The following is a 26,090-nucleotide window of genomic DNA, read 5'->3' as shown; positions in this document are numbered from 1 at the left end:
GGAAACCCATTCCCCACCAAAAAAAAAAAAAAAAAAGTATGCGAGGGTTTGGGTTGTGTATACCTGAAATCTCAGCTACTCTAGAAGCTGAGGCAGGAAGATCAGAAGTTGAAGGCCACTTTAAGCAAGACCCTGCATCAAAACATAAAAAGGCCTGGAGGTTTAGCTTGGTTGTAAAATGTGTCTCTGGGATCTATCCCAGACATCAAAAGAGAGAGAATGTGAGTGTGGTGATGCTTATGGTGAAGAGGTCAAAGATGTATTCTCTGAAAATTCTTAAAAGTATGGGAAGTTATGGATGAGAAATGGTACAAAGTGAAACAGAAAGCGAATTGTGTGATCTCACTACTTGTCAGAATTTTGCTTTTTCTGATTGCCTTGAACAGAATGTTCTTGGATGAGAGCCCAGAAATCTCTGGCATTTCAGAAAACCTTTCTGAGCCTTACACTATACCGTATCTCATAACAGGACACCCATCATGGAAAAAACAATAGAAGATCCCCCCACATCAGCTGTCTTGCTCGATCGTTGTCATTTCTCTCAGGTCATCTTTAATAATGTGGAGAAGTTCTATGTCCCTGGAGGGGACATCACATGCTATTATACCTTCGCCGAGCATTTCATCCCCCGTCGAAAGGACTGGATTGGCATCTTTAGAGTAAGTGTTTAATTTAGTACCAAGTAATTGGGAACTAGAGGTGAATCTTTGTTACCTGAGGGTGTGACTCTTGTATGTATTACGTCTGGCTAATTTTAAAATCCTAAATTAAATTCCTTATCATTTCCCTTATCACATACCAATGTGTGCTGTGGAACTCAAACTTTAATTTCAAATTAAAATAACATAGGAGCTGGGTTGGGGTTGTAGCTTAATGGTAGCATGCTTGCCTAGCACACATGGGGCACTGGGTTCAATCCTCAGTACTACATAAATTTTTTTTTTTTTTTTAAAGAGAGAGAGAGAGAGAGAGAGAATTTTTAATATTTATTTTTTAGTTCTCGGCGGACACAACATCTTTGTTGGTATGTGGTGCTGAGGATCGAACCTGGGCCGCACTCATGCCAGGCAAGCGCGCTACCGCTTGAGCCACATCCCCAGCCCTACATAAAAATTAAGTAAAGATTGTGTGTCCACCTATAACTAAAAACTAAATATAAATAAAATAAAAATAACATGGGAGTCAGGCGTGATGGTGCATGCCTGTAATCCCAGCAACTCAGGAGGTTAAGGCAAGAGAATTGCAAGTTCAAAGCCATCCTCAGTAACTTAGTGAGGCCCTAAGCCACTCAGTGAGACCTGTCTTAAAATAAAAAATAAAAAGACCTGGGGATGTGGCTCAGTGGTTAAACACCCCTGGGTTCAATCCCTGGTACCAAAAAAATAAAAATAACAGGAAACCCGACAATCCTTAAGTTTTATTATGCTTTCAAAGACCAAATATAAATGCTTTTTAGATGATCCAATTTTGAAATATTCATCTATGATCTGACTGATTGGGGTAACCCCTTATATAATTTTTGTGACTTTAAATATTACTTTATCCATCCCTTATTTGGTACAGTGTTTAATTTGTTTTAATAAGAATATTAAAAATCTGAAAAGGTTGAGAAATTACCTGATTTGAAATCCTGCATCCATGGGCTGGGGATGTGGCTCAAGCGGTAGCGTGCTCGCCTGGCATGCGTGCGGCCCAGGTTCGATCCTCAGCACCACATACCAACAACGATGTTGTGTCCGCCGAAAGCTAAAAAATAAATATTAAAATCTTAAAATCTCTCTCTCTCTCTCTCTCTCTCCTCTCTCACTCTCTCTTAAAAAAAAAAAAAAAAGAAATCCTGCATCCAAAAAGTTTGTTCCTGGGGCTGGGGATGTGGCTCAAGTGGTAGCACGCTCGCCCAGCATGCGTAAGGCTCTGGGTTCGATTCTCAGCACCACGTAAAAATAAAAAAAGATATTGTGTCCACCTAAAACTAAAAATGAATATTTAAAAAAAATTATTTCTGAATTAATGTGTCTTATTTCTTCCAAGGACAAAAATTTATGAGCTCCTTCAGTGACCTCTTCCAGTGTCTAATCATCCTGTCAGTTCAAGTATAGAAATTTTAAAGATTTTAATAAACTTAGTCTTTATCACCTTCCCCTGCTTTCTTTATCTCTTATGTCTGTATGTGTGTGTCTCTCATACACACGTACACATACATATATATTCCCCATAATAATAAACCTTCCAATTTCCAGAGATAGGAGATAAAAGTCAAATTTAAGTAATTTACATTACTGACTCCCAACATCAGTGACTTTTGATTTGACATTTTACTATGTCATATGCCTGTTTGCCGATGCTGTTCATCTTGAAATCAAACACCATTTTTTACTGTAGTGTGAAGGAATTACGGCTTATTTACATCCCTCAGTGAATTCCTTTTTCTTAATTGTTTGAAAGACCAAGACAAGACTGATGTTTGGAGATAGAGATAGTAAACAACCAACAGGACATTGTCATCAGACTAAGAGGTATTCCAACACAGAAAATGGACACTCTATTGTGTTTTTTGTCTTGGAAAGAAGATAGTAGCTATTGTTTTTCTTTTCCATATATAACAAAGCATACAGAGCAGTGTTATCTAATAGAACTTTCTGCAGTATCTTTGTTATTCATTACAGTAGCTGCTAGCCACATGTGGCTATTAAGCATTTAAAATGTGGCTAGTGTAACTAATTGGATTTTAACTTTTAAAATTTTAATTAATGTAAATTAATTAAATTTAAACATCCTTTTGTCATTAGTAGTTGTTATAGGATGGTGCAGGTATAAATAATTTTTAAAAAAGAATGATTTAATGATTAGGCTTGATAATGTAACATACAAGTTCTTTTTTGTTGTTGTTGTTGCAATATGGTTATATTTCTTAGGCTGATTTCATTCCCCAAGCATTCAGCAACTGCCAATGAGGATTTTATAATAAACCAAATGAAAATCTTATGCTGTTTATTTATTATTTATTTTCAGTGTTGGGGATTGAACCCAGGGGCACACTGCCACTGAGCCACATCCCTAGCCCTTTTTATTTTATTTTGAAGCAGGATCTCTCTAAGTTACCTAGAGCCTTGCTAAGTTGCTGAGGCTGGCTTTGAACTTGCAGTCCTTCTGCCTCAGCCTCAATGGGAATACAGGTGTGCACTCTGGTTCTCCTTAAGGCAGGCCAGATCTAAATAATTCACAGGTTGTGGTTTTTTTTTTTTTTTTTTTTTTTTTTTTTTTTCCTGGTGATTTGAATTGAACCCAGGGCCTTGTGCATGCTAGGAAAGTACTTTTATCATTGAGCCACCTCCCCAGCCCTTCTTTTGCTTTTTAAAACCAGATGTTTAAAAGCATTTTTAAAAATCACTTCTATATTTGGGATGCTTTGTGCACTTCAGATGTGTTACCCTACCTCAATAAAGAAGTAATGGTTGCCAGGCAAGGTTGTGTAGGTTTGTAATCCCAGCTAGGAGGCTGAGGTAGAAGGATCACAATTTCAAGGCCAACCTGGGCCATTTATTAAGACCCTGTCTCAAAATAAATAAAAAGGACTAGGGACTTAGTACAGTGGTAAAGTGCCTTTGGATTCAGTCCCTAGTACCAAAAGAAAAACAGTAGTAATGGTTAATCCAAAGAAGGGATTCAATATTTATTGTCCATAAAGCTATTGACTTGAGCACCATCCTGGGGACACACTTATGAGCTAGACCTTTGTGTATGCTTTAATTTGATCCTTACAACACAGGAGCCTCTTGAGGTGAGTGGTGTTTAATGCACAGATGAGTAAAATGAATATCCTTGAGAGATGGTGACCTTCTCCAGGTCTCAAAGTAACAAAGTGGTAAAGCAAGGTATTTTGACTCTCAAGCCTCTGCTTTTTCTTCTCTATTCTGCTAAATTCCTTTGAATAACAGGCGATGAATTAAAGAATCAAAGAGTTTCATGTTAATTTTTGACCGTGATATCTCACTTCTAAAGCTCTCCCTAGAGTTCCTTCACTGTAGCTTTAATCAGCTTGTCACCCCTAATATTGGTAGTTCTTGGCACCAAGTAGGCACGCAATAAATTTTTTTTGATGCATGCAGTGTGTTACTTCTTCTAATTATAGTCACAGCTACCACCAGTGATAGAGCCTGAAGGAGGTAGGAGTTAGCTCTCCTTCCTTTAAGAAACAATGGCAGAGGGGATATAATCATCCTGTGCTTTATACTCTTCTTGACCATAAGATTTAAATATTTCCAAGGTTCCAGAGAAGGGAACTAGCATATCATGAGGGGCAGGCTGGGACTACGACTATTCAAGTAGCAGAGCCAAAGATAGGAATTGTAGGTAGATAGAAATTGTTTCCTTGTTCCAAGGCAGCCATAATTCTTAGGCCTGCCTGATGATATTTTGGTCACAGTGCATTAAGAAACTCCAGGATGTGAATGAGGACTCTATAAAATTCCTGCTTCCTGTACCACCACAGGCTGCAGTGGCTCTGAGATGTTTATAGCAACGGGGTATATTAGCAAGACTCTAAAATATGCCCTAGTATTTTCTGGTGAGCTTTAGGTATAGCCTTTTCAACCTTGTTCCAGTTCCTTGATATATAAAAATGGAGTTTATTTTTAGTTATTTCTTTTCCCACTGGGCACAGGCAGGGTCAAAATATGACAATAAAAATGATTTTGCTTCTCATTTGCTGAGTGTTCTCCCTTTAAAAATACAATTGCTCTCTTTCTATTCTCTAGTGTCCTTTTATCCATCTTTTACACCTCTTCACATTTAGTAAGAGTATTTTATATTTAGCCAGCTTTCTGCTCTAAGGCATCTTTTGCTATATCTTTTTTTTTTTAATCATCATTTTCAAGTCACAAGTTGTTTATTCCAAACTCTAGAGAGGAAGAGAAAGAACTGGACTTTTTTCGGCGGACACAACATCTTTGTTTGTATGTGGTGCTGAGGATTGAACCCGGGCCGCACGCATGCCAGGCAAGCGCGATACCGCTTGAGCCACATCTCCAGCCCATCTTTTGCTATATCTTTATGTCATACAATTTATTGTATTCAGTACCTAGCAGAAGCCATTATTACTGCCAGATTTTTATTATCTTTATCACCAAAAAGCTTTCACTGAGTATGCATTAAGAAAAACACTGAAGACAAAGCTTTATAGATCTAGACTGTCTTATCTGGTGTCTCATAATCTAAGAACATTCTTACTCTTGCCCCTCTACCCCCAACACACATATTTTTTTAGCATGCATTTAAAAATAACAGGTTGGTATGTGAAGAGGCTGAATTGAACACAGTAGAGGACAAACAAATGGAGAGGGCAAGTTAGCAAGTTAGAAATGCTTTCTGATTTAGAAGTGTTTTTTTTTTGTTGTTGTTGCTTGTTTGTTTGTTTGTTTTGTGTGTGTTTGTTTATGTGGTGCTGGGGATTGAACCCAGGTTCTTGTGCATGTTAGGCAAGCACTCTACCAACTGAGCTATATCCCTAGCCCCTGATTTAGAAGTTCTAAGAGCACCTTTGCAAGAAGATAGTGGGATCTAGGTTCATAGACCCAGAACCTTTTTACCCCATCATTCTCAGCTTTGTGTCTGACTTGGAGATAGAATTTGGAGCTCATGTCCTGGGTGTTCATTGACGAGCCAGTTTTTATCCTTCTAAACTGGTATTTTGAACTCTGTGTATGCATCTCAATTTTTAGTTTTATTAAACATTATTCCATATAAAGTTGTCATAGTCAAAAAAACCCGTGAATCTTGTCATAACAAGCTTATTCTATTTTATTTTTAACATATACAAGTAAAATATAAGTGCATTTTAAGATGACATAGCCCAGGTAAGACTTTTTCTCCAAGCCCTGTCAGGTGTCAAATGAGACTCTCTTTGTCATTGCAGGTGGGATGGAAGACAACCCGTGAATATTATACCTTCATGTGGGTTGCTTTGCCTAGTGACATAAACAACAAATCAGCCAAACAGCAGGAAGTCCAATTTAAAGGTGAGAAAAATACTAGATCAAAGTGTTGAAAACAGGAGCCAAGACTAATTAATTCCCTTGAATTGAGCTTGGCAGGGCAAATAAAATTATTTCTAGATTTAAACATTTGGAATAGACCTTATTTTGGATTGCTATGTTTTCAGCTTATTACCTGCCTAAGGATGATGAGTATTACCAGTTCTGCTATGTGGATCAGGATGGTGTGGTCCGGGGAGCAAGTATTCCTTTCCAGTTCCGTCCAGAAAGTGAGGAGGACATCCTGGTTGTTACTACTAAGGTCTGTAATCATCTCAAACCCTTTCTGATATAGAGTAATAGTTGAAATAGGGTAGAATTTGAGTCAGGAACGCCTTATCTTTTTTTTTTATCCAGACCAGGGATTGAACCCAAGGGTGCTTAACCACATCCCTAGCCGCCGCCTTTTTTTTTTTTTTTTTTTTTTTTGTAAATGGACACAATGCCTTTATTTTATTTCCTTATATTTATGTGGTGCTGAGGATCAAACCCAGTGCCTCACATGTGCGAGGCAAGCCCTCTACAATTGAGCTACCACCCAGCCCTTTTTTATTTTGAGAAAGGAGCTTTCTAAGTTGCTTAGAGCTCCGCTAAGTTACTGAGGCTGCCTTTGAATTTGCGATCCCCCCCCCCCCCCCCCCCCGCCCCCGGCCTTAGCCTCCTGTGCCACTGGGAGTATAGGTATATGCCACTACACCCCGCAAATCAATAAGGCTTTATAGAATTATGGGGGGCGGGTATGGGGCATTGAACCCAAGGAAGCTTAACCACTAAGCCACATACCCAGCCCTTTTTTATTTTTTTTTATATTTTGTAGTTGTGGATGGGCAGAATGCCTTTATTTTATTTGTTAATTTTTCTGTGATGCTGAGGATCAAACCCATTGCCTCATGCATGCTAGGCAAGCGCTTTGCCACAGAGCTACGGCCTCATCAGCCCTTTTTTAATATTTTGTTTATTTTATTTATTTTTTAAAGAGAGAGTGAGAGAGAGAGAGAGAGAGAGAAAGAGAGAATTTTTTAATCTTTATTTTTCAGTTTTCGGCGGGCACAACATCTTTGTTTGTATGTGGTGCTGAGGATCGAACCCGGGCCGCACGCATGCCAGGCGAGCGCGCTACCACTTGAGCCACATCCCCAGCCCTAATATTTTGTTTAGAGACAGGGTCTCACTGTGCTGCTAGGCTGGCTTTGAATTTGTGATCCTCCTGCCTCAGCCTCCCAACACTGGTGGGATTATAGGCATGCACCACTGCACCCTGAAAGGCTTTATAGAATATTTAACAGATACTGTTGGGAAAAACCTATATAGTACCCACTTTAACCCACCAAGGAATATTAAAAAGAATCATAATAATAAGTGAATTCTCCCATCTCTAGAAGTTTTTGTAACTTAGTTGGCATTCAGTTATTCCCTTAACTTTTCTAGGTACTTAATTTTTGTCATCTGAGCGTACTAAGACAACTGTAAATGTACAAGCTCCACTGAGGAGAGAAGCACCAAGTAGTCTTCTTTGTATCTCTCAATTCTGACCCAGTGCCTATCATACATGATTATTAGATTCATTAACTTATTCACCTGTCAGGACACTTATTTTTCATCTAGCACTATGGTAGACAGTAGGGAGGCTATGAAAAACCAGTTAAAATACTAACTGTGCTGGGTGCTGCGGAGCACACCTGTAATCCCAGTGGCTCGGGAGGCTGAAACTGGAGGATCTCAAGTTCAAAACTAGACTCAACAATTTAACAAAGCCAAAAGCAACTTAACGAGATTCTATATCAAAATAAAATATAAAAACGTGCTGGGGATGTGGCTCAGTGGTTAAGTGCCCATGAGTTCAATACCTAGTAGCAAAGGACAAAAAAAAAAAAAAAAGACTAGCTGGGTCGGGCGTGGTGGCACATGCCTGTAATCCCAGCAGCTCGGGAGGCTAAGACAGGAAGATCGCTAGTTCAGCCAGCCTCAGCAATGGTGAGGCCCTAAACAACTCAGTGAGACCCTGACTCTAAATAAAATACAAAACATAGGGCTGGGCATGTGGCTCAGTGGTCAAGTGCCCCTGAATTCAATATCTGGTACTCCCCGCCTCCCCCCCAAAAAAAAACTATACTAGCTGGGCATTGTGACTCACATATGTAATCCCAGTGGTTAAGGAGACTGAGGCAGGAGGACGGCAGGTTTGAAGCCAGCTTCAGCTCAAGGTCCTAAGCAACCTAGTGAGACCTTGTCTCAAAATAAAAAATAGAAAGGGGTGGGGAAGGATGTGGCTCAGTGGTTAAGTACCCTTGAGTTCAATCCTTGACACACACACACAAAAAAAAAATACTGTACCTGGCCTCAAGTCCTTTGAGAAAGACAAATAATACTATGTATCTACAAGAAGAATTTGCATATACCTTTGCTTGCATACATACTGAGGAGCTGCTGCCATTGGGGTACATAAATGTCATTCCAGTGAGTGGGAATCATACCTTCACCATCCCAACATATGGGGATTTTTTTACTAGAATATAGTTTGTGGAATGTTCTTTTGTAGGGAAAGGTAGAAGAGATTGAGCAACACAATGAGGAGCTTTGCAAAGAAAACCAGGAACTGAAGGACAGCTGTGCCAGCCTCCAGAAGCAGAACTCAAGCATGCAGGCTGAGCTCCAAAGGAAGCAGGTGTGGCTGCTAGTTAAAGGTGAACTTGGAACATGGAGATCAGAATTGGATAGTATCTCTTGCCCAGCACTGTTTTCTGTCTTGCTTGTGAATCCCTTATTCCAATATCTTGGAATAGGCATAGTGTTAAAAGTTTTATATGTATTATTTTGTTTATAATAAAAATAAAAATTAACTTTCCTCAACCTGAGGATTACTCATTATGGAATTGTGGCACTATTATCCCAATTTTATAGATGCGTAATCTGAGATTTAGGAGGGGTAAATAATCAGTGATGGGACCCAGATTCAAACTCAGTCTTTTTCTGCCTTTTGCATATTTATAATTTGAAATGTTATCTTTGATTGACTAGAATGTAAAAATCAAGAGGGAGAAGAGTTAGTATACAGGTGAGGTTATAGATTGTTTAAACTCTTTGCTATTTCTCCTCCTCTGAATCATCCTCCAAATCAGCAGGCAAGGGATGACAGTTGATAATGCTAGAAGCTAAGCAAAAGAAAATTTTCTCTAAAGGCTATAAGCAATAACTTTGAGAAGCTTGGAGCTAAAAGTAGGAAGTTAATGTTGATGTATGGGATTGAATTCAGTGCAAAAGGAAACTAGGAAAGAAAAAACAAATGTCTAGGACCAGTATGGTGGCAGCTAGCCACATTTGACCATTAAACACTTGAAATTCAGCTGCATTGATAAGTGTTATGATCATAAAATATACACCAAATTGAAAAGATTTTGCATGAAAAAATAGAAAATATCTCCTTTTTATTGTCAACAAAATTTTATTATGTTGGACTTAATATATTATTAAAATTAGTTTCTTCTATTTCTTTTTAATTTTTTAAATTGTTGATGTACCTTTATTTTATTTGCTTATTTATATGTGGTGCTGGGAATCGAACACAGTGCCTCAGACGTACAAGGCAAGTGCTGTACCGCTGAGCTACAACTCCAGCCCTCTTTTTAATTTTTTTAGTGACCATTAAAATTTATTAATTATATATGTGGCTCTCATTAATTTATAGGATAGCACCATTTTAGAAGAAAAGCAACTTTATTTTTCCCACTGCAGAACAGTTTATAGTGTGTAACTGACACTTAATAAATATTTGTCTAATGAATTAATGGATAAATATAAGCTCCAGTGGATGTAAAATTAAGTTTTTTTTTTTTTTTTTTAGTTGTAGTTGGGACACAATACCTTTATTTTATTTATTTATTTTTATGTGGTTCTGAGGATCAAACCCAAGGCCTCACACATGCCAGGCGAGCACTCTACCACTGAGCTACAACCCCAGCCCTTAAGGTGGTTTTTGTTTTTGTTTTTGTTTTGTTTTAGTACCTAGATTAAACCCAGGACACTTTATCACTGAGCTGTACCCACAACCCTTTTTATTTTTTAGAGCAAGTTCTGGCTAAGTTGCCCAAGCAGGCCTAGAATTTATAATCCTCCTGCTTCAGCCTCCTCAGTAGCTGGGATTACAGGCATGTGCCATCACATCCAGCTAGATGCATTTTTAAGCTGGAAAGAACAGAACTGGGGATATAGCTCAGTGGTAGATCACTTGCTTAACATGTGTGAGGCCCTGAGTTTGATCTTCAGCACCACACACAAAAAAAAATTAAAATGTACAAATCTACATATACATACACATACATAATTATAGGGAGAGAGAGATAGAAAAAACATAATTAAAAATATTTTCATCATGGGTGCAGTAGCACACTCCTATAATCCCAGCAGCTTGGGAGGCTGAGGTAGGAAGTTCATGAATTCAAAAGCAACTCAACAAAAGCCTGTCTCTAAAAAAAATAAATAAAAAATAAAGGCTGGGGAGGTGACTCAGTGGTTAAGCGCCCCTGGGTTCAATCCCAGTACCAAAAAAAAAAAAGGGGGGGGGGGCTGGGGATGTGGCTCAAGCGGTAGCGCGCTCGCCTGGCATGCGTGCGGCCTGGGTTCGATCCTCAGCACCACATACCAACAAAGATGTTGTGTCTGCTGAGAACTAAAAAATAAATAAATAAATATTTAAAAAAAATTTTTTTTCATATGGAAATGTCTTTTTTTTTAAAAAAATATTTATGTATCTTTAGTTTTTTTAGGTGGACACATTATTTAGGTTTTTTTTTTTTTTTTTTTTTTTTTTTAATGTGGTGCTGAGGATTGAACCCAGTGCCTCATGTATGCCAGGCGAACACTCTACCACTGAGCCACAACCCCAACCCCACATATGGAAATGTCTTTACTTGGATATATCTTTACTGCTGTATCATGCTATGCTTAATATAAGTAAGTTCTCAATAAATATTTGTTGGCTGCCTAAGATAATGAAGTGTATTAGAAATTATCTGTTCCTTTGATGATGTTTCAATTTATAGGAGGAGCTGGAGACTCTACAGAGTATCAATAAGAAATTGGAACAGAAAGTGAAAGAGCAGAAAACCTGTTGGGAAACTGAGCTGCTTCAGTGAGTGTGTCTTCAATTCTTGGATAGGAGAAACTGCTGTGTAATAGGCACCCTTATGCAGAGTCAGATCAGATTTCTAGAATTTATTATAGAACATGTCTATTGACAATGATAGATGTGATCAACTGCAGGCTTAGAGCCAAGTCAGGTTTAAATCATTTAAACCCAGAAGGAGCCAACCTAGAATCAGTGAATATTTTAATTTGTTATCTTCATCTCCACAGACTGAAAGAACATAACCTGAAGGTGTCCTCAGAAAATGAGAAGATGGGAATCAGAGTGGATCAGCTTCAGGTAGGTAATGTCACAATTTTGCCAAAGGATGTTTCCTTAGCTTTGCCATCACCCCAATCTGTAGGCCCAGGAAGATGCATTTCATCATAGTAAGTGCCAAATGGTGTACCTTTCAAAGCATCAGACTAAAGTTTCAAGTTACGTATTTTCCATTCCTTTTTTTTTTTTTAAATAATCTAGTTTTGACCGTTTTTCTTCTCTTCATATCTTTTTTTTTAAGAGAGAGAGAGAGAATTTTTTAATATTTATTTTTTAGTTTTCGGCAGACATAACATCTTTGTTTATATGTGGTGCTGAGGATCAAACCCGGGCCGCACTCATGCCAGGCGAGCTCACTACTGTTTGAGCCACATCCCCAGTCCCTGTATTTTCCATTCTTGAACCAGGTGAGACACACACACACACACACACACACACACACACACACACACACATTTTTAAAATAGTTATAGCCCACAAGTAATTGAGTAGCTCATTCAATTTTTTTGTATCATAAACTCTTAAGATGGATGATGGTCATCTATACCATGGTTTTCAAACCCTTTTATTTTAGCTATAAAATCTTTTTTCTTTCTTTCTTTTTTAAAATTTATTTATTTATTTATTTATTTATTTTTTTAAAGAGAGAGTGAGAGAGGAGAGAGAGAGAGAGAGAGAGAGAGAATTTTTAATATTTATTTTTTAGTTCTCGGCGGACACAACATCTTTGTTGGTATGTGGTGCTGAGGATCGAACCCGGGCCGCACGCACACCAGGCGAGCGCGCTACCGCTTGAGCCACATCCCCAGCCCCTTAAAATTTATTTCTTACATACATGACAATAGTGGAGTGCATTACATTCATAATTATCCATTCACAGCACAATTTTTGTAACTCTGTATATAAAGTATGTTCACGCCAAATTATGCCATTATACATGAGCTCTCTTATTATTTTTTTGCATACAATTCTTTTTTTTTTTTTTTTAAAGAGAGAAAGAGAGAGAGAGAGAATTTCAATATCTATTTTTTAGTTTTCGGTGGACACAACATGTATGTGGTGCTTAGGATCGAACCTGGGCCGCACGCATGCCAGGCGAGCGAGTCACCGCTTGAGCCACATCCCCAGCCCGCATACAATTCTTAATACACCTTTATACCACCATTTATCATATCTCTGTTTGTATATAAGATATGTTGACACCAAATTCACATTTTCATACATGTATATCATATAATGATGGGGGTCTCTTTCCACCATCCATGCTATAAAATCTTTTCAGGCAAAATCTTACTCAAAAGCTTGTAATGTAAAGCAGATAGCAGAACTGCTGTCATTTTTAGGAATCTGTGCCTTAAAGAAGGGCTTTAATGTAAAGAGTGGTTCATTTTATTTCACTTAGGTGAGTCTTAGATTCTTAGGAATTAAGGTAGAGTTGAAAAGTAAGAGTTCTAAGGGATTTTTGGCAGTTGAGAGTTACTTGGGAAACACATTCCTTTGTTTTTACATATTAAAGTTTTGGCATTGTTCCTGGTTAGTTTTCCTTTTATATCTTGGTGTTGTATTCACTGTTTTTGCTTTAGGCCCAGCTGTCAACTCAAGAGAAGGAAATGGAAAAGCTTGTTCAGGGAGATCAAGATAAAGCAGAACAGTTGGAACATCTGAAAAATGAAAATGACCAACTCTTTCTCAGTTTGACTGAACAGGTAGAATCATGGAAGAAAATAGCATTTTTAGGCATTTATAAGAAAATATATATTGTTCTTTCTTTATCACATACCTAAATATCTCTGATTATGAGAAATGTCTCAGAGGACCATCTTATGTAAGCTTATCTCATGACTTTACTAGGCAACTAAGAGATAGCTTTCCCTCTGTATTCTGCTTGTTCATGAGTTCAGCAGGCCCTTCCCCAGTGTGTGTGTGTGTGTATGTGTGTGTGTTTTTTTTCCTGTCAGTGATATCAAAATCTATTTTTTTTGTGCAGAGGGAGCAGCAGAAGAAGCTCCAGCAGATAGTGGAGGATATGAAGCAGAAAGAAACTACTGCAGCAAAGAAACAACAGGAGTTAATGGCATGTCTGTCTTTGCATGACTATGTGGGAGGGAGTCTGAAGAAAGAAGAATGAGGGTCTATTTTCAGATATTGAAGAGGATAAATAAGACAGATTAGAATGGCATTCACTTTTGGTTACTTGCTACCAAAAGGATAGAGAATCTGACATTTACAAAATGTTTAGGAGAGGTGGGCATGTATAACATGTGATGAATGATAAAGGATATTGAGAATTAGACATCCTGACAAGTTACTACTATAGATAGATCCTGGGGCTAGGAATCATACAAAATAACTCCTATTCCCTTCTGTAGGGTTATTGTGGGGCAGACAAATTAATGGTTATAAATAGTTCTATAACAGGTAACTCCAACAATTAAAAGTGAATTTTGTTATAATTAATATATAGCAATTATTATAATTATAAGTCATTCTGGGTTATAGCAATATAATAGTGAAAATCTGACTGATTAATAATTTCTTATAACTAACTAATAATTTCCTGTAATATATTGTTGGAAAAGAAGCCTCATGATGCCGACAGGTACCTGGAAGCTGTATTTTATGAATTGCTATAAGGTAGTGAGAAGTCGTACTTGAGGGTACAACTATTGCAATGTAACCCACATTATATATATACATCATTTATAAGTCAAGTATATTCAGTCAGTTTCTGAGTACCTACTATACATAAGATACAGTAGGCTGAGGTGAGAGGATCACTTGAGCCCAGAAGTTCAAGACCAGCCTGAGCAACAAAGCAAGATCCTATCTTAAAAAACAGAAAAAGTAAAAAGAAAGTAAGATGTTTTATTTGGCTTAGGTGGTACCTTTTTAGAAATTGAATTAGTTACCAGAATTTGAAGATAATCTGAGAATTTTTCTCATAAAAAATTACATTTTACCAGGTGAATGTCTATAATTCCAGCAACTTGGAAGGCTGAGGCAGGAGGATTGCAAGTCAAAGCTAGCCTCAGCAATTTAGTAAGGCCCTAAACAACTTAAAATTTAAAAAAATAAATAAATAAAAAGGACTGGCAAGGGGCTGGGGTTGTGCCTCAGAGGTAGAGTGCTTGCCTGGCATGCGTGAGACACTGGGTTTGATCCTTAGCACCACATAAAATATTAAAGGTATTGTGTCCATCTATAACTAAAAAATAAATATATTTTTTAAAAAGGGCTGAGGATATGGCTCAATGGTTAAACTCCTGAGTTCAATCCCCAGTATCCCCTCACCCAAAAAAAAAAAAAAAAAATTGTTTCTAGCTTCTTTTGAAAAATTTAGAGTATCAAAACTGAGTCCATGTTCCTTTACAGCAGCAACATCTGGTGCTGAGGAGCTACACTCACTTTAGATAGGTTGTGTGTACTCCATTTGACTATAGTCTTCACTGGGTTTTTTGTTGTTGTTGTTTGTTTGTTTTTACAATACTGGAAGTTGAACCCATGGCCTGGCACATGCTAAGCAAGTGTTCCACCACTGAGCTACATCCTCAGCCCTTTTTAAATTTTGAGATAGGGTCTCAGTAAGTTGGAGAGGCTGGCCTCAAACTTGTGATCATCCTGCTTCACCCATCCTAGTAGCTGGAATAACACACCCAGCTTCACTGTTTTTTATTTGTTTGCTTGTTTGGTGCTGGGTATTGAACCCAGTATCTTGTGTATGCAAAGCATGTGTTCTACCACTGAGGTACACCCCAGCTCAGTCTTCACTAATAGGTTGCATTCAGTTATTTCATTCATTTCCCCACTTGCCTGGTCCCTTAAGCACATTTGAGTTAGTGATGTCTGATTTGGCAAAGAAGTTATTAATTTTTTTTTATGTTGTTAGTACTTATTAATTGTACAAATTAATGAGTATCACTGTGTTGTTTCTACACATGCATATATTATGTTTATCTTACCTTCTACCCTCTGATTCTCCCTCTCTCTTACTTCCTCCAGATCCCCTTCCCCAGTTCCTAATAGTCTCTAAAGAAATTAGTTTTAATCAATAGTCATTCAAAAGTTGGAAGCTCTCTATGACAGGTCTGGGTATCTTTGTGGTGTTTGTTTGTTTGTTTAATATTTTTTGGTTGTCACTGGACCTTTATTTTATTTATTTATATGCAGTGCTGAGAATCGAACCCAGTGCCTCACACATGCTAAGCAAGCACTGTACCCCAAGCCACAACCCCAAGCCCCTTCCTTGATTTTTATGGAATATTTTTCAAGACCCAAGTATTCTCCACCTGTTCATTCGCAATTCTTTATTTCTTATGCATCCAGAAAGGCCTCTAACTGTGAGGACTATGTGTCTTATACTTCAGGAGCCTAGAAACAAGAAAACAACAGTGGAGGAGCAGTTAGTACAAGAGGTGGAACGCCTAAAGGCAAAGGTAGAGGCCGGGAAAGCCTGTTTCTTAGAGAAGTACAAAGAGTGCCAACGACTCCACAAACAGATCAGGCAACTCAGGGCTGCTGCACTGGTAGGTGACAGAGATAAGGGGCCCAGGAAAGCAAGGGGTCTGAAGGTTTGTGATTCTTAGACCAAGTCCCCAAAATGTACACCCTTGATAAGGAGAAAATTTTCCTACTAGAAAGGGAGGGATGGAGTGTGAGACCAGAAGCCAGCTGGGGTATCCCTGGAAATATAGGCCTTAGCTTAGCCATGGGTTTCAGGGAAATTTTTTAACCATTGAGCCGGTTTTGTGCAGACTCAGTCCTTTCTTATTTCTGCCTTTTGAGGAAGTGAAGCAGGACCAGAAGAGCCAGCAGGAGCCAGTGGGGATGGGGAGCAAGGAGCCTGCAGTCAGCACTGTCATCGGGTAGCCCCCTCTCGCATTACTACCTCAGGGTCGGCTAGAAGCGCACAGCAGTTTGGGCACCAGCATTCAAATAAAAAATCTTGGAACAAAAACCACAACTAGTAGGATTAGCTTAAGTGTGTTTGTGAGGTACGCACATGTGTGTATATACAAGTAGGAGATGGAAAATACTGAAGTATGAACCTAGTTAGGTCAACCAGTCATTCTGGGAAGCTCAAGACCCCAGTCTGGGTTCCTTGCAACCTGGAACAAGTGCCTTCCAGTATCCCTCCTTCTCAGTGGAACTTGAGCCCAGATACCTTTCCTCACCCTGGGAGGGGAATCATACCAACCTAAACCTGAGTGCTACAGGTTTCATGGAGTGAGATACTTATTCAAAATAAACAGGATTGTTTCATGGTTGGGTGGGATTAAACAAGCTCCATTTTAACCCTAATTCTGATATGTCAGTCTTGAGGTTTTTCCCCAAGCTTACTTTTTCTCTTTAGTTGCTTACTTACAACTATATCAAATAAACCCTGGCAATCCTAATGCCAGTTTAGGCCTTCCAGCATTTGGTTAAGTGACTTCTGTAAGTCAATACCCTGTCCATAGTACCACACCTTTCTCTGCAGTCCCTTCTTCTCCACCTCAGTCCCATGCCCTTTGGAAAGTCAGATCCTCTACAGTCTCCCACCAGGGACCCAGGTTGCAATATGTGATCCTAACTCTAATTTTTAAATTATTGGCAGGATGAGAATTTTGACCTGTCAAGAAGACTGAGTGAGAACAAGATTATATGTGATGTTCTTCAGAGAGAGAGAGAGAGAATGGAAAGAGAAAATGATGTAAGTATTTGGAAAAAGGTAGGAAAATCCAGAGTTTTAAGGGGAAGGAGAACAGTGGCTGAAAGATGCAGAAAATTGAATAAACAGTGGGTGAAACTGTCTCAGAACTAGATTTCTTATCTACCAGAAAACATCTCTTTATTCTAAAGGTGAAACTTGTCTGGCATGGCAGTAGTCATCTTGAAAGAAGCAGCCGTGTTGAAGACCTAACTTACTGCTTTTAACTTCATAACTGTATTGTCTTTGGTGGGGAGGGTGTGATATCCTACATCAAATTTATGTTAGTGAGGGGACCCTTTTCCTTAAGCATGACTTTTTCCTTTTTCTCTGTTACCAAACCAGGAGACGTGGTTGTCTGTGCCAGTGCAGGACCCATGGTAGGCCCCTACAGATGCTGTGCATTTATGTACTTATCAGTTCATAAACTGATCCAACCAATATTGATTATCTTCTGTGTGTTAAACACTGTTATTAATATTATTGATTGATTTGATTCACTTATTGCAGTGACAGCAAATACAGTGATGATACTTGAAATCATTCCCATGCCCAATATCAAAGACCTGTGTGTTCTCACTGTTATTATTAGATCCACAGTTCCAGCAGTCCTATATCTTTTTGAGGGGAAGGAGATTGAACCAAGAAGCCCTGTGCCACTGAGCCACACCCCCAGGTTTATTTTGAGATAGGGTCTTACTAGATTGCTGAGGCTAACCTTGAACTCGCTATCCTCTGAGTCCCTGGGATTACAGGCATGTGCCCCCAAGTCTACCTCCTACATCTCTATACTTTTGTAACCCTTTCGAGCTATGCCTTAAAGTGACTACTTCTACTTTTTTTTTTTTTCTTTTTAAAATTGTAGCTAAAAAACTATATAACATAAAATGTACTGTTGTAATAATTTCGGTGTACTATTTTAAGTATATTCATACTGTATAACAGATCTCTAGAACTTTTCATCTTGTAATGCTGAAACTCCATAAACACTAATTCCCCCTTGATAATTTCAACTTTTGATTATATGACTTATGCCAATGTGTTTAATGATAGTAGATGAGCTTTGGGGTCTATTTTTGGGGTCTATTTTTGGTCTTGTCATTTTCATTCTCTTGATTTAGATAATTATTCTTTGAATTTGAAATCCTGTTTTTGTGGTTTGTCTGATGGTTAGGGGTCAGATTATATACTCAATCCAGAAGAAGAGGGAGATCTGGTATTTGGAAGCTTTGTACAGAACTGTAGTAAAACCCTCTTAAGATTTTAAGGGAAATTTATTAATTTTCTTTTTTCTAAAAACTACATGCTGTCTGTGCCACTTGTATCTTGTTCTCTCCTGTCTCATTCTTGGTCTTTCTCATTACCTTTCTCCCACCTTCCCTTCTTTCCTTTCATTCTCTCTGGTGGTCCATCCATATGATGGGGTAAAATATGAAGAAGGGAAAATTATATCAGATGAATTTTACATTTTGTAAATAAATTGTTCTAAAAAGGAAATTGAAAGAAACATTCTGCTCCCAATAAAATATAACAGTTTCAATCTTAATATATAGCTCTTGCTACCCTCATATGTCCAAAGACTTTTTTGCACCTTCTCTTTTAGTTTTGGGATACGTTAGAGATTTAAAATTCTTTTGGTATTAATATAAATGAAAGTTAGTAAATATATTTAAATTCATATATAAAAAGTTTAGATCTTTGGACTGTTGAAGCTATTTGTTCCCTTTCTGAAAAATTTTGGATTATTAGTTATTTGGCTTCATAATTCCACATTATTAATTGAGAACTACTTTAATGGATGTATCCTAGCTCGTTCCTGCTAACCATTCTTTGTTGTTGTCTTTCAATATGTTTTAAATCCTCTATCATTAGCTCTTAAAGAAAGAGAACAGCAGATTGCTGAGTTACATGGGTCTGGATTTTGACTCTTTGCCATGTCAAGTGCCTACTTCAGATCAAGGAGGTGCTGGACAAAATCCAGGTCTTGTCTATGGAAACCCATATTCTGGTAAGACAGTTTTGCCATTCTAACTGGAAAATCCTTGCCTGCATCCCCATCACTAATTTTTTTTTTTTTCCGCCTGAGATGCTAATTAAGACCAATCTCATTGTTAAGACTTGCTGGGCAGAAACTGAGGACCCAATAGAAAGATTGCCAGACAAGAAGTGTTAATTGAGAAATAAATCTGAATTGAGAAGACGCAAATCAGATCATTCGCCTAGAGGCAGCAGACACAAATTGAGTCCCGCGGCTATATTCCAAATGTATAAATCAGAGAAATGTCTTTGTGTAGAAGATATACACATACAAAGTAGAGGATGCTAATTAAGGTTTGGAAAAGCAGGTTATGCTGCCCAGAAACTGGCAGTTATGACAGCTCACTGATGTTCCAACCAAGGGAAGCAGGAGTATGCTCCACTGAGACTCCTGAATGGTAGGACAGGAAATAGGGGTGGAAACCAGTAGTTATTCAAGAACTTAGGGTAACATACTCCTGCCAAACAGGGAGCTTTTCTCCTTTGTTTCCAAAAGCAATGCAAGACTTTGTTGTACAGTTTAAAGCAGTAATGTTATCTTAAGAGTCACAACCAAATCTTTGCAATAGACAGAGAACGGGTTATTTTTTGTTTGAAGATATTTTTAAGCATCTTTGCATTATCTCTCCTTCCCCCAATATGGCAACCTCAGCAAAAAAGAATAAAAAAGAAATGAGAGTATTTCCCTAATAGACTTTCTGGCTGGGGATGAGGGGACTAGTAAAGGAAGCACCTGTATCTCCAAACCAGTCAGCTGGGCTAATGAGACAGATGGCTTGGCAAGAGATGTTTCCACTGGTTGGCATAGTAGTGATGATGATGTGTATAAGGCCCCTTAAGTTGAGTGCTCTATCCTTCCCAATGTTCCATTGGCTGCTTGGGAATCCAATATCTACTAGAGCTGTCTTCCTAAATCAGCACCTAACACTATGATGTGATAAAAGATTCCATCAAGGAATCTTTTTGTTTTTTCAGTCCTGAGGATTGAACCCTCAAGGGTTGTATACCATTGAGCTATATCCCCAACCCTTTTTATTTTTAATTCTGAGACCAGGGTTTCACTAAGTTGCAGAGACCGGCCTGGAACTTGAGCTCCTCCCACCTTAGCCTGCTGAGTTGCTCAGATTATAAGTGTGCACTACTATGTCCTGCCCCTTAAAGGAATCTTTAGAGGATTAAATATCCATGCAGTTTGTTTACTCCATGAACCCAGCAATCCAGAGAGGTTAAAGGTTTTGGTTATGTTGGATTTGAGGCCCTGGATTCTCTGCTCAGTGCCTTGAATCTCAATGAAAAGTCTCTAGGTAAAGCAGGAGAATTCAAGTGGGTGTTGCTGTCAAGCACAGAATAAAGATGGGGCATCATTTTGTTGGCTGAGGTAGAAATCAGGACTCTGACAAAACAGAGATTGATGGTTCCATCTTGCCACAAGAAGTTTTTAATGAATACTTGCCTACAAGAGGTGATAATAACCTATGAAATTAGTTTCTTGTGTGCTCTATAGATGATCACATTAGCAAATAGAGGAAAGAAGGGTGAATCCCCAATACCAAAAAAAAAAAGATGTCATTTTTCTCACTCTGTCATTTTTGTGTTTTTCTGATTATGTAACATAAGTTATATAACTAGAGTTATAAACATAACTTATGAACATATTATTAAAAATAGTTATTGAAAATACCATTATTTTATTATTTTTTCCTCATATAGATCCCCTCTTTCAGAAGTAAATGGTATATATGAGAAAGAAAGAATCAGAGGCAGTGAGGAGAAAAGAAACAGGGTTTTTACAGAAAATGACTAGTAGGACACAGCTGAGAATCAAGGGATGATTTTTATTTTATTGAAGGAAATTTTTTTATTCTCCTCAGGTATTCAAGAAAGTTCTGCCCCTAGCCTGGTAAGTATTTGAGATGACCATGTGCATACATGAAATGTCCATATCAAATCCTTAAGAAAATGTCCCTTCCTGGGCTGGGGATGTGGCTCAAGCGGTGGCGCACTCGCCTGGCATGCGTGCAGCCCAGGTTCGATTCTCAGGCACCACATACAAACAAAAGATGTTGTGTCCGCTGAAAACTAAAAAAAGCTAAATATTGTAAAAAAACTTCTCTCTCTCTCAAAAAAAAAAAGAAAAGAAAATGTCCCTTCCTGCTCCAATTCATGGAAGAACCACTGGGAGAGTGGTTCATTTTGATAATTCCAGAGGTCAAACTCCAAAGGTCAGTAGGATCAGTATGTTCTATGGCAGCCTGTGGAGGCAGGGAAAAGAAAGCACATTTCGGGGCTGGGGATGTGGCTCAAGCGGTAGCGCGCTCGCCTGGTATGCGTGCGGCCCGGGTTTGATCCTCAGCACCACATACCAACAAAAGATGTTGTGTCCGCCGAGAACTAAAAAATAAATATTAAAAATTCTCTCTCTCTCTCTCTCTAAAAAAAAAAAAGAAAGAAAGAAAGCACATTTCATCCATCAGTATTCTGTTCATGATATCTTTCTGTGAGTTAAGTTTGATAGTGTGACTAGGAAGATGTGAACTTAGCAGCTAGCCAAATAAGGCACATATAGTGCACCTTCTTGTCTGGAGCTATGTCCGTCCTTCCTTTCTTTCTTCTTTCTTTCTTTCTTTCTTTCTTTCTTTCTTTCTTTCTTTCTTTCTTTCTTTCTTTTCTTTCTTTCTTTCTTTCTTCTTTCTTTCTGTTGTAGATGAACACAATACCTTTATTTTACTTTATCTTTTTATGTGGTGCTAAAGATTGAACCCAGAGCCTCACACATGCTAGGCAAGCGCTCTACCACTGAGCCCCAGCCCCAGCTCTGTATTAGGTCTTTTAAATTCTAGGATTAGAGAAAGCCCCAGGGAGTAACTCCAAATTTGAATCTGTTCACGAATTCACTATTTCTTGAGCCCCTATCATTTACTAATCATTATGCAAGGCACTGAGGATACATGGAAAACAAGATGGAACTGTCTCTGCCACACAGAACCCAACATTTTTGCTAACCTCTTTGTACTTCCTCCCAGCTCTCCATCAAGAAATGCTTCACCTGCAAATCAGACTTTGCTGATGAAATCTGTGATCACACCTTGGAGCAGCAGCAAATGCAGACCCCTTGTTTGAATTGTCCAATTTGTGACAAGACCTTCCCAGCAAGAGAGAAGCAGATCTTTGAAGATCATGTGTTCTGCCACTCTCTTTAAGCATCCAAGCCTTTTGGATCTATGCTGTACATAGTTTAGAGTAGAACATACAGCTTCTACTATGAGTTAAATGAGTCAAGATCCTTCCTAACCTGAAATCATTAGGGATTTACTTAGCTCTACTGCCTGTAAAGGTGGAGCCATGTCCATTATCTACAAGATGATGTTAAGAGCTTCTGCCTCCATTCTTGTGACTACCTAAGTCACATGGCTCTAGCTGTATCAGCCTCTCACTTATGTGCCCATTCTTCCTTGGGACCTCAGTACAAGAGCGCCAGGATAGAGTTGACCTGCCTGAGTTGATCTGCCTGAGTTGATACTAAGTGATTGTCTTCCAAGTTTTCCCATTGCCATTCAAGGTTAGGCCTCAAGTGTATTTGTACTCAGTCTTTAGTTCTAACTCTGAGGGCTTCCTCCTCAGGCCTCTTTCTCCAACTGATTGCATTAAACTAGCCCAAAATTCAGATGTCCAATTGAATGCTAGAGATTTTTTAACTCCCAAAAGAAACATTTTGTTCCTGAAACATGTACAGGAAATACTACTTCAGTCTCAGAAAGACTTCTATCTATATAACTGATTGACATTCCTGCTCTTTAATCTTCCTATGCACATAACTTTTATTGTTGCCCTTTTTTCTCTTTCTTTTAGGTACTGGAATTGAATGCAGGGGCACTCTACCACTGAGCTAAGCCCCCAGCCCTTTTTATTTTGAAACAGTTTCTTGCTGAGTTGCCCAGGCTGGCCTTGAACTTGAATTCTTCTGCCTCATTCTCCTGAGTCACTGGAATTACAGGCATGCGCCACCATACCTGCTTTATTATTGTCTTCCTTTAGTTAGGAGTTGTTAGAAACTGTAGTTGTTACAACTTTCTGAACAGTTGAGTTTGAATATGAATGTCAACATAATGAGACTACTATTGTTAATCTCCTCAATACTAAAAATAAATTTCTTTCAGGGATTTAGGTAATTTAAAATAAACCTTTAGTTTACAGTCTTATTTTTAAGTTTTTGAGTTAAACAAAAGGATAATGGAAAACCCCACAAATGATTTCTCTTCACCTGTTTTAACTGTTCAGTGAGAGTGTCCTGGCAGTTATGTTGAGGTGGGAAGGGATGTGATAAGCATCAGTTTGAGAAATCCGGGGCTCTGCCTTTTTGCTGTAACTTTCCATGTGTTTTTTGAAAAGCATTGTGGATTTTGGCACCCTTTGTGGACTAAGCTCAATGCCTTCCATCCAGATTTGCCTAATTGAACTATAAGAAAGCAATTCCATTTTCTCTCCCCTCGGGAACTGAACAAATGGAAATGACTCCCAGGCAGTCAACCAGCTGGTCACCATAGAGACTTTTACAAAAACTTTTGAATGATGTGAAACATGATGTAATGCATAAGGTTGAGCCAACTCTGCCTCTGCATTCCTACTGGGGTTTTCCTGATATGATTGGAGTTGTGCCCTAGACAAACTATTGTCCTAATCACAGCTACTTGCTTTTATTTCTCCTTGATAAAATGGAAGTGAAGCTATGCCACTTCCCTTGTATCATCATTTCAGCAAGAAGTCTATTGCACTCATAAGCCTTTTGTCTCCTTAAGAATCAGATGTTATATGAACCCAGCCCCAGGTCCACAATAAAAATATAATGGGGAGATGGAAATTAAGGAGTTTTACTGGAGCATACCCTTCTTCCCTGCAAAATTTCTGATGCTCCCCAGATAGTTTCTGTGAAGAATTGCAGTTTCATTTATTTTGTACTAGTCAGCTCTTAATTAAGCACATGAATGGAGAGGAGCAGTGGTGCACATAATCCAAATCAGTGAATTATCATTTTCTGGTGAATTACCCACCCTTTGCCCCTGCTACCCGGAGGGTTACCATGATTATCGATAGCAGCAGGAGCCCTTCCACAGGCTTGGTGAAAAAAAAAAACGGTTGAGGTGATAATGATCCTTTTTGCTGGGTGTAAAACAAAGCATCTTTAACCACTGTTCATTATCCCCAGCTGCTCTTACTAAGGCTGTGAAGGGAAATTATGCTCCAGGCAGCTACTAGTGGTAAAGGAAACAATCATTCTTACATAATCCACTGCCCATCTCGGCCTTCCCGCTTTCCTCTGCTGTCCTCCCTTCCCCCCACATTTTATAGTTGTGGAATACCTGCAAAAACAGCAAGAGGGTATGGGAGCAAATAGTATTTTTACCTAAACTTGATTAAAAAAAAATCTTTCTAGTTATTATGGCAACCGGTTTTCCTTCCAAATTCATTGTTCCCCAGTCTATTATATTTTTGCATTCCCTCATCATACTTACTTAATGAACAGTGGAAAGTCACCCTGGCACATGTGAGTGTGAAAGAGTGGTAAAAGAAAGCTAGCCTACATCAGAAAGAGTTGGCAAGGGCTGGGCATGTGGCTCAAGCGGTAGCGCGCTCGCCTGGCATGCGTGCGGCCCGGGTTCGATCCTCAGCACCACATACCAACAAAGATGTTGTGTCCGCCAAGAACTATTTATTAAAAATTCATTCTCTCTCTCTCTCTCCCCCCCTCTCACTCTCTCTTTAAAAAAAAAAAAAAAAAGAGTTGGCAACATATTTAGTAGACCCAGACCTAAAGAACACCTACAGCATTTAACCCCTTTTCTCTGGTCTTGCTAAAAACTGGGATGAAATGTGACTGCCACAGTGTCACATTTCAAATATGATTTGAATGATTTTCTGCCATGGCAGTGAGTTACACTAAGCTAAGCATTATCTAACCTGGTCTCCTACCACAAGTATAGATGAAATAGGTCAGGGCAAAGAGGTGCAGCTCATTTCCTAGGAAAATAGCAAAGTGGACCCTATTGGAGATGAAACCCAAAGAGATACTCACCTAGTTGCCCTAAGAAAACCAATAATATCCCATAAACTCAGGAAAGTTATGCTGACCCCCATGCCCTCCTCAGCTGATTTTATAACTATTCACATGTCTTTACATTCATATAATTTATAGTTGACAATGTATTTCATATATTCCCTGTGTACCTCTCATAATCTTCCTAGCCATGCAGCTATTAATTTTCACTTTTATTGATTAATAAATTGAAATATGGAGAAATAATTTGCCAAAATTGGAAACAAGCCAGGCGTGGTGGTGCATACCTACAATCCCAATGACAGTGGAGGCTGAGGCAAGAGGATAACAAGTTGAAGGTGAACCTAGCAAGGCCCTCAGCAGTTTAGTAAGACCCTATCTCAGAAAGGCCTGGGGATGTGGCTCAAGCAGTAGTGCGCTCGCCTGGCATGCGTGCGGCCCGGGTTCAATCCTCAGCACCACATACAAACAAAGATGTGTCCGCCGAGAACTAAAAAATAAATATTAAAAATTCTCTCTCTCTCTCTCTCTCTCTCTCTCTCTCTTTAAAAAAAGAAAGAAAGGCCTGGGGATGTACTTCAGTGGTAGAGCACCCCTAGGTTTAGTTCCCAGTACCAAAAGACAAACTCAAATATCCATTGGCAGATAAAATGATGAATAGAATATGGTGTATTTAAACAATGAAATATTATTTAGCAATAAAAAGAAATGAAATACAGATATACACTACAACATGAATGAACCTTGAAAACAAGCTAAGCAAAAAATGCCAGTCATGTAAGATTTCATATTGTATAATTTATATGAAATGTCCAGAATAGGCAAATCTATAGAAACAAAATAGATTAATGGTATCTTGGGGTTATGGGGAAATATGGGGAG

At 38.6% G+C, this 26,090-nt stretch overlaps 1 protein-coding gene across 4 annotated transcripts in view; it reads left to right on the top strand.

Annotated features, from left to right (window-relative positions):
• CALCOCO2 (calcium binding and coiled-coil domain 2) overlaps positions 1-24,862 on the top strand; it is a 33,744-nt gene extending 8,882 nt beyond the window's left edge. For 2 of the 4 annotated variants that reach the window (XM_081270635.1, XM_081270634.1), the window contains exons 2-13: positions 470-659; positions 5,915-6,017; positions 6,161-6,294; positions 8,572-8,697; positions 11,072-11,160; positions 11,385-11,454; positions 13,017-13,139; positions 13,421-13,507; positions 17,027-17,122; positions 18,992-19,127; positions 21,028-21,056; positions 22,180-24,862. In XM_081270635.1, the coding sequence (XP_081126761.1) occupies positions 480-659; positions 5,915-6,017; positions 6,161-6,294; positions 8,572-8,697; positions 11,072-11,160; positions 11,385-11,454; positions 13,017-13,139; positions 13,421-13,507; positions 17,027-17,122; positions 18,992-19,127; positions 21,028-21,056; positions 22,180-22,356 (1,350 nt within the window). In that variant the 5' untranslated portion in view covers positions 470-479 and the 3' untranslated portion in view covers positions 22,357-24,862. The remainder of the gene's footprint in view (positions 1-469; positions 660-5,914; positions 6,018-6,160; positions 6,295-8,571; positions 8,698-11,071; positions 11,161-11,384; positions 11,455-13,016; positions 13,140-13,420; positions 13,508-17,026; positions 17,123-18,991; positions 19,128-21,027; positions 21,057-22,179) is intronic. The other 2 variants (XM_081270637.1, XM_081270636.1) reach the window with 1 other exon arrangement.
• Positions 24,863-26,090: the final 1,228 nt, after the last annotated feature.

The sequence above is a fragment of the Spermophilus citellus genome (genome assembly GCF_964194105.1).
Source record: "Spermophilus citellus genome assembly, chromosome: 17".
Taxonomy (NCBI): domain Eukaryota; kingdom Metazoa; phylum Chordata; class Mammalia; order Rodentia; family Sciuridae; genus Spermophilus; species Spermophilus citellus.
This window is presented reverse-complemented; position numbering and strand designations above follow the sequence as displayed.